At 50.0% G+C, this 8,696-nt stretch overlaps 2 protein-coding genes across 2 annotated transcripts in view; both read left to right on the forward strand.

Annotated features, from left to right (window-relative positions):
* LOC102845147 (olfactory receptor-like protein OLF3-like) overlaps positions 1–4,264 on the forward strand; it is an 18,622-nt gene extending 14,358 nt beyond the window's left edge. Inside the window, exon 3 of the mRNA XM_006887263.1 lies at positions 4,179–4,264. Within this exon, the coding sequence (XP_006887325.1) occupies positions 4,179–4,264 (86 nt within the window). The remainder of the gene's footprint in view (positions 1–4,178) is intronic.
* A 3,044-nt stretch (positions 4,265–7,308) lies between these two features.
* LOC102867139 (olfactory receptor 6B1-like) lies at positions 7,309–8,244 on the forward strand. Its single transcript, XM_006887181.1, has one exon. The coding sequence runs from the start codon at positions 7,309–7,311 to the stop codon at positions 8,242–8,244; it is 936 nt and encodes a 311-aa protein (XP_006887243.1).
* The last annotated feature ends 452 nt before the right edge of the window (positions 8,245–8,696 follow it).

The following is an 8,696-nucleotide window of genomic DNA, read 5'->3' on the forward strand; positions in this document are numbered from 1 at the left end:
TCAGTTGACCAAGTGGTCGTTCTCCAGATTTCTTGGCACAACTTGGTGAGCATGTCCAGGGCAGCATCTGTTAACTGAAATATGTCAGACTAGAGGGGAAAAATTCTCATTGATGCAGAGTCAGAAATGACACAGCTGTCTGCCAGAGGATTTTCAGGGACTTTAATATGGGAGGAGATTGTCAATCTTCCTTTCATGGAGCCACTAGTGGATTCAAACTGTCAGATATGTGCTGACTTCAGGTTATCAGCACCACACTTGTGTGTGTGTGTATCTTTAAGAGTGAACTACTGACATACGCAACAACATGCCTCACTCTCACCAGCAAAGAAGTGAAGCTGTGCACTAGGTGTTATCCTCTTGTTTATGTGCCATTTGGAATAAACAAAATCACAGGGACAGAAGCCAGACCAGTGTCTCCAGGTGCTAGGAGTATGCAGATGGTTGGCTGACAGAGGCACAAGACAACATTTTGGAAATGCCTGTGTCTTGATTATGTGTGAGAGTTAAAAAGCCAAAGGCTTGGTGTAGGTAAATAGAGCAGTCAGAAGGGTGAGCCTTAATGCCATTTTAATTTTTTATTTTATTTTTAATTAAGTAATTAATTCATTTTTAAACTCATTGTGTGCTGTCAAATCAGATCCAACTGGCACAGGAGGAGATTGCCCCTCCTTCTCAGCAGAGCATTTGGTGGATCCGAACCACACACCTCTGGAATTGCAGACACAGCTTCTTGCCACTAGGCCACCAGAGCTCCTTTATTAATGCCATTTAAAAGTCTTGACATGAGTCTAGAATCCATGGAGAATTTCATTTTTTGCCAAATGACCTTGATGTCCACTGTGACTGATACTGAGGCCCTGTGACAAGAGATTGATTCACTAAGGGTGTTTAGGATTAAGAAGCTTATTAATATTGTCCCTGTACACTCTGCTATAACATGGGTATATTTGCAGTGCATACAGATACCCACATTGAAATATCCTCTTTCAGATCTGTGCATGAGCGTGGGGTAAATTTTTAAAGCTGCCTTTTCTAACTACAGTTCCTGTGAATTTGAGGCTCACCTAACTACACACCCAACTGGAGATACTGTCTCCTTCTCTGATGTTTGGCAAGTACCAGGGGCTCTGGTGGCCTACTGTTAAGAAGTTGTACTGCAATCACATAGGCCCATGGTTCAAATCCACCAGCTGCTGTCTGAGAGAAAGATGGGCAGTTTCCTCCCTTGTGATTTACAGCCTCTGAAAACCCACTGGAGGATCAGCTATGGGTTGGTTCCAACTTGATGGCACCCAACAACAACAGCAACTCTCAGTGCGTTTCATCTCTGTGGCCAAACAGATGCAAGAAGTGATACCAACTGTTCTTTTCAAATGCAGAAATTCTGTAACTTTACTAAAAAACCTGTATTGTTAAGTAAGTTAGGATCTAATGCTTGTGTCAAAATCTAATGACCACTCCCAGATGGGGAAGCAGCTTTTGAGGGGAACTTCAATGTCCTTCCAAGATCTGCAATAAAGTGCTATGGATATTGCAAAAAAGCAAACCAACCATATGTCTGAAGGAGCTCGATGTTATTATGAGTGAAATATTTATGGAGATAAATGACTGAGGAACCAATTTTTTGTAGAAAGTTACTCCCCTGCCCCCCACAAAAAAACCCACCCATGTCCTGACGTTATCTTTTAACCATCCTGAATTAAAGGGCGTACACCTGCAGGAGAACTATATGCAACTTGCTAGTTACCGTGAGAATGTGTGACACGCCAAAAGAAGTGATTTCTGATTACCCAACCTCTATGTGCCCTTTCCAGAAGCCACAGTGATCTTGAAGGCATTTCTTGGTGCATGGGCTGTATTCAGTGATCTTGCAGAAGACCGAGAAGTGAGGTGCAGAGAACTAGAGCTTTGTCCCAGAGCACAGAACATTGGTCAAGTGGAATCCAAGGGTAGCTAGCAAGGTGACCATGGTCTCCTTAGAAGACGCTGGCTACATCTGGTGCCCAGCCTGTTGTGAAGTAATATTATGTAGCACAAAATTATGGGAAAATACTTAACACAACAAAAAACTTCTACTTAAACTTTTCCCCCTTCAAAATTCCCTCAGTTCCAGCAAGCAGCCAGGAGGCAGTCTCATCTTCTAAAAGTTGTGGAGGGTCTATCACCCTCTCCCCAGGAATATGAAAACTACCATGTTCTTTAAGTTACACTGAGAACAACTATTCGTAACCTGTGAACAGAGATGGAGATGAGGAACAGATCTTGTAAAACCCTGTTCTCTTCATGTTTTAATAGAGAATGCATCTCTCTCTCTGTGTGTGTGTGTGTGTGTGTGTGTGTGTGTGTGTGTGTGTGTGTGTTTTCCAAAATATTCAGCCACACTGGACAGTCCCCACTCCCATGGGACTAATATAAAGTAAAAACAATTCTACCACTATAGACAACAGAAGTTCTTGTGGCTCCCAGAAGAGACCTGAGCTGCTATCTGTGAGGTTCCTCTCCCTCGGGTCTTGGTGGCACTCAGGGAAAGTCCTGACACCATATAAGTCCCTCAGCAGTTGGAGATACTTGCCACTGCTTCTTGGACTGCTGCCCCAGGAAGGAATGGGCACCCTGGCCCCAGGTGCCTGGGGACCCCAGCCTGGCCCCAGCTCAGGTGCAGGCATAGTCTAGGTCTGTCCCCTCCTCCAGGGCTGGCCTTCTGCTCAGAAGCAGCAGGACTGCAGGAACGTCCACTCCTGCTGCGCTTAGCCATGGGTCCGTATATCACCTTACTTTCCCATTTCTTTTCATTCCAGACCCAGTGAGGAGTTCCTTCCTGCCTTCCACACCAGCAGAAGTGGCTGAATAGTGGTAAGTGACCACCCCCAAGCCCTGCCCTAACCAGTGAGCAGTGCTACCGCAGACTCCGAGGGCACAGTGCCAGGTCCTGAACGTCCACTTCTCTCACCATCCCTCTCCGTCCTGCCCCCACCTCGGCTCCAGCAGCCAGGGAGAACAGTCTTCCTTCTGAAAGCCAAATGTGATCAGCTGTGCAGGGAGGCGCAGGAACCTTCCCTGCCACCATGGAGGGCACATCTTGTATGTAGGGTCAGAAAAGAGCACCCCAGTCTTGTCCCTGCCTAGAGAACCCCCTCTGTCTCCTGACATCACGGGATCACATCTTGGTGTTCCTCTCTTGATGCTACTAAAACACAGCCAAGTCTCTGTAGGCAGAGAGGTCATCTTCTCACTGCTACCTGGAACCCAGATAGACCAGAGGAAAGCCCTCAGGCATGGCACGGAGAATCGGCTGGCCATCTGCATCTAGATGATGGTGAATTTTGTTTAAGAGACTGTGTGTCATCTGAGGACTCTGAGGGAGCAGAACCTGTGGTACCTGGAAAAGGGCTGGTGGTTTTATAGTAAAATCACTGAGGTGAGGTTGATGCTTCCCTCTCTCCAGTTCCCGCCCTTGCCTACCCCCTGTCCTCTTCAGTCAGTTGCAGACAGAGAAGTTTTCTTTTGACGAGCTTCCAAAGTCACTGTGTAGCTTGTGTGTTCCCGTCCGTCCCTTCTAACAACCCGGTAGTGGATGTGTCCTCGTAGACACACAGATACGCACTATCACCTGGCTGTAGAGTGGGAAGATGCGGCACGTTGCTAGAAGCCTTCAGGGCTTTGCTGTTGCGGTGTCTCCACCTCTCCCTGTTGGACTCGTCCATCCTCTGGTCATCTGCTCACCTGGCTGTGGGTGGGGTTCTGTACTTGACATGAGTCTTTTCATGTCTGGATGTCTCGGCCACCACGCTCCTCTGCTCCAGCTGCTGAGATGGTGGCTTCTCTGCCCCGGCTCTATTTTCTAAGGACTTCTGCACGTGCATGCCTGCTGGGTGTGCATGTTAGCTCTGACCTGGTATTGTTGGATTTTTGAAGTTTGGACTCCTCTCTAGTATTGTTTGTGTGTGGAGTTGAATTTTGACTCAGCACCACAGCGAGGCTGAGTAGAAACGGCTTCATAGTGTTTTCTAGGCTGTAGTCTTTCAGGGTGGGGGGATTCTGGTAGTGCTCTGGTTAAAGCATTCATTTGCTAACCCAAAGGTTGGTGGTTTGAACCCTCCCATCCCTCCACCGGAGGACAATGAGGCAGGTGGCTTCCCTAAAGATTTCATCCTCGGAAATTCTCTGTCCTGCAGGGTCCTGGGAGCTGGACATGCAGATGGGGCTGGGCTTCCCCCTTGGACTCCTCACAGGAACCAATCACCAGGCCCTTCCCCTGTAGCGCTGCTGGGAGACAGACTGCCCACATTTGTGTTGTTAATGATTATTACTGTGATTTGAGTGAAGGTTTAAAACAAGTAACTTCTTTACTCAGTTACTCACGATCATTTTGTTCAACAACGTTCATGTGAATACTCATGACGCAGCCCCGTTTCCCCACCTGCCCGCGCTTCTGATTTCCATGAACCCTTCTGCACGTCTGTCTCCTCTTTCTTTAGTGAGGAACGTTGACCACCCCCTCTGGATATTGCTTTCCCATCATCCGTCCATGCGTGCCTGCTTTCCGGGCACCAGCTTTCACTCCCCCTTTCCTCTCTTCCCAGCCCTGGGAAGCAACCCCAGTGATTCTACAGTGGGTAAAAGTTGCCTCGGTTTTGGAACAGTGGCCCTTACGCAGTATTTGTCCTTTTGTGGTCTGTAGGGTGTTAACTACTAACCAAAGGCCACACTTCCCTTCTGGTTCGAATCCACCAGGAATCCCTGGGAGAGAGACAGGCACTCTCCCCCACGGGTGAACAGCCTTGGTAATCTGCTGCTGGAGTTGGTTCTGACTTGGAGGCAATTTAGAGAAGGGGTTATGGTTTTATTTCACTCAGCGCAATATCCTGCAGATGGATCCCTGCTGTACAGCGTTTTTTATTCTTTTTAAATGTTGCTCAGAACTCCATCCTGTGAAGGCCTCTAGTTCCCACCCTTTGAATTGTAAATAGTGCTGCAAAGAATCGCTAGCGTTTTAGTCAGCGGCCCAGCGGTCAGCCAGCAGGGCTCCTTCCTCCCCAGGAGTCCACTTCTCTGATGACCTGTGGAAGGATTACAGAATTTATCTACACACAGACATTGTGAGTGCAGGTTTGTATCAGTGAATTCCGGACTGGTTATTCTCGTCTCTGTGTGAGTCAGGGGGTGCTACCAACACTCGGGCTCTGGACCCACCATTATTCCGCTTCCACTTCTCCCCAGCTTGGAAATGTTACTCCAGTGATCGCCCCATCCCCTTCTGTGCAATTGGAATGACAATACCCCATTAGCATAGCTGCAGGGAGTCCATGGGAACGTGTGAACAGTCCTCCTTTACTTCTTGGTGCCTACTAAATGTCAATGCTGGACAAATTATTATTCCTGGGTATTCCAGACTGATTGCATAGACCTCATGCGAAAATGAAATAAAATACAGTTCTTCCTCTTCTGTCCCACTGTCAGCGTCTTAACCCGTGAGACTGCTGGTCAACCCCCCAGCTGCCCATTGGGTAGACAGTGCCTGCCCTGTAAGGAGCCACGTCTCTGGAGCTTTTCTGGATTTCTCCTCCATTATCAGCCCGTTAATCACTGTTAATGACTACACATAGAAACATACTATAAATCTACTCATCTGTGTAAACCCCGGGTTCATGGTCACGGCCACCGTCCCCTGCAGCAGCCTCTGTCCAGCCGCTCCCAGCTGGCATCTGCTTCTGCAGGTACACACACACACACACACACACACACACACACACGAGCGCACACACGCGCGCGCACACACACACACACACACACACTCACTCTCACACACACACCTTTCTGTAACCCGTGAAGTCTTGCCCTGTGCATGTGGACTGTCTTCAGATCCCTCCTTACAGCCCTGCTCACCACTGCCGCCCACCTAGCACTGCCCTCAGCACATCGGTCCAGCCAGTCTATGGGACATAGCCCCACATCTGCAGTGACCTCCCGCCCCTCTCAGGAGGCTGGCCTCCCTGACCTCTCACACACTGTGCTGCCCACATGGACCGTGCCTGGAATCTCACAATGAATTTGTCTGCTTGTTGTGTACCAATGAGGGAGTTTTACTTTTGCGTTTCAAGGAGAGGAGCAATTGGAGGGGGGAAGGGGGAGGGGTTTGTGCGGGGAGAAGGGTGCAACAATGAATGAATGGAATCCCAAAATCTCTGTAGATGTTCATTGAAATGAAAAATAAACAACCTAAATTTAAAAAGAAAAAAAATCTCCTCCTACACCTCTCCCAGGACTGAGCTCTCTCCTCCCAGGGACTCCACGGGCTCTGCTATCGGCCGTCATGAGGGTGTGTGTGTGTGTGTGTGTGTGTGTGCGCGCGCGCGCGCGCGCGCGTGTGTGTGTGTGTTTCCTCACCCCTGTGGCTTCTCCAGCTACATACACTTGCATTTGCCCAACTCTGTCTTCTGCAGTTTACATGCAGCTCACTGACAGTCTCATCTGGATTCTTCTCTGCAGTGATACGGGTTGGACAGGCATGAGAACACTTGCGTTTAGAAGAGGAAACAGAGTCTCAGAGAGGGTAGGTTTCCAGGCCACGTGTAGGCCAGTGGCTGAGCCAGGACTTGAAAGAAGTCCACCCCTCTGAGATCTCAGGGTGTCTCAGGTGTGATACAGCCCCTTTCCATTTCCATGACAGAACTGGGGGGAAGGAACTGATGCTTTGTAGATGGGCTGGTGCTTTGCAGGTGTGAGGGTGGGCTCCACTTTGCTCTGGGAGATGGAGGGGCAGGAAGAGCAGGCTGGTTCTGCAGACTTGGCAACCAGCACAATAAATGTGGAGGCTTGATAGAGCTTCATGTGGCTGTGAGGGTGAAGGCAGCATAAAGTATGAACAGACTTAGACTTGAACGTGACCCCTGCCTTGCTGCGGTGTGGACTTGGTAAGTTACTGAGTAGTCCTGAGACGCAGTGTTTTCGTCACAGCGACGGGTGAAATAACGTACGTACGTGTGTGTGTGTGTGTGTGTGTGTGTGTGTGTGTGTGTGTATTGGCACAAGTTTTGGTGTTGTTTTGTTCTCTTGTGTGCACAGGAGGAGATTGCCCTGTATTTTCTGTGGAGCAGCTGGTGGGTTTGAACCGCCTGCCTTTTGGGTCCCTCTAGGCAAGCAGAGCTGCCTTCATGCTGTAGTGCATGTGCCATGTGTGATGAGAAAGGCTGTCCTTACCTGCTGCCATCAGTCGCAGAAGGCAGAGGTGGATGGCTGTCCCGGGACGCAGGGTCTGACCGAGTGATTCTCTCCCCTGGCAGAGCTGAGGTCAGCTGCTGCAGCATGGAGGTGGAGAACCAGACCCGAGTCACCAAGTTCGTGCTGGTGGGCTTCCCCGGCACCTGGGGCATGCGCGTCTCGGTCTTCCTGATGTTCCTGGTGGCCTACGTCCTGACTGTGGCTGAGAACGTGGTCATCATCATCCTGGTGCAGCAGAACCGGCCACTGCACAAGCCCATGTACTTCTTCCTGGCCAACCTGTCCTTCCTGGAGACCTGGTACATCTCCGTGACGGTGCCCAAGCTGCTGGTCAGCTTCTGGGCTGCAAGCAACAGCATCCCGTTCACCCACTGCATGGTCCAGCTCTACTTCTTCATCGCTCTCATGTGCACCGAGTGTGTGCTCCTGGCCGCCATGGCCTACGACCGCTACGTGGCCATCTGCCGCCCCCTCCACTACCCCACCATTATGAGCCACGGACTCTGTGCCCGCCTGGCTGTTGGGTCGTGGGCCATTGGCTTTGGCATCTCCTTGGCAAAGATCTACTTCATTTCCCGTCTCAGCTTCTGTGGCCCCAACGTCATCAACCACTTCTTCTGTGACATCTCACCTGTGCTCAATCTCTCCTGCACAGACATGTCCACGGCTGAGCTGGTGGACTTTGTGCTGGCCCTGGTCATCTTCCTCTTCCCACTCGCTGTCACTGTCCTGTCCTACGGGTGCATTCTGGCCACTGTTCTGCGCATGCCCACGGGGAAGCAGAAGGCCTTCTCCACGTGTGGCTCCCATCTGGTCGTGGTGACCATCTTCTACTCCGCCACCATCTTCATGTACGCCCGGCCCCGTGCCATCCACGCCTTCAACATGAACAAAGTCATTTCCATCTTCTACGCCATTGTCACTCCCGCACTCAACCCTTTCATTTATTGTCTGAGGAACCGGGAGGTCAAGGAGGCGCTGAAAAAGCTGGCCTACTGCCAGGCCTCCCGCTCTGACTAGTTATGACAGTGGAACAGAGTGTGGACCAGATTCCACCTGCCCTGCCAGCCTTCCCTACTGCTAGGCCTCTGCTCTGACTAGTTACGACTGTTGAACAGAATGTGACCAGATTCCAGCTGTCCCGCCGGCCTTCTCTGTCCATTCTCTTTATGCCTCATCTGGCCAGTACTTGTGTGATGGTCATGTCCACACCAGTTGTGTCCTCTTGATTATGTCCTGAGGTCAGCTCTTGCTGTCAGGGACTCTCAGGGGGTGGCCCTGTATAGAGAATTAAAAAAGGGTTCTCTGGAGCTGTGACCCCATGTGAGGCTTCTAATCCTGAGAGTAAATAAATAGATTAACTGAGTGGGGAGAAAATCTGACCATATTTTAGTTTTCAAGGGTTGATATAACAAAATACAACATAATATGTGTACACACACACACACACACACACACACACAGAGTATATA

This window comes from Elephantulus edwardii, unplaced genomic scaffold, assembly GCF_000299155.1.
Source record: "Elephantulus edwardii isolate Elephantulus edwardi_28Jun2011 unplaced genomic scaffold, EleEdw1.0 scaffold00055, whole genome shotgun sequence".
Lineage (NCBI taxonomy): Eukaryota > Metazoa > Chordata > Mammalia > Macroscelidea > Macroscelididae > Elephantulus > Elephantulus edwardii.

Bases quoted from the DNA above. Each gene is read 5' to 3' on its own strand.
- LOC102867139 (XM_006887181.1), top strand. From the start codon at position 7,309: ATGGAGGTGGAGAACCAGACCCGAGTCACCAAGTTCGTGCTGGTGGGC.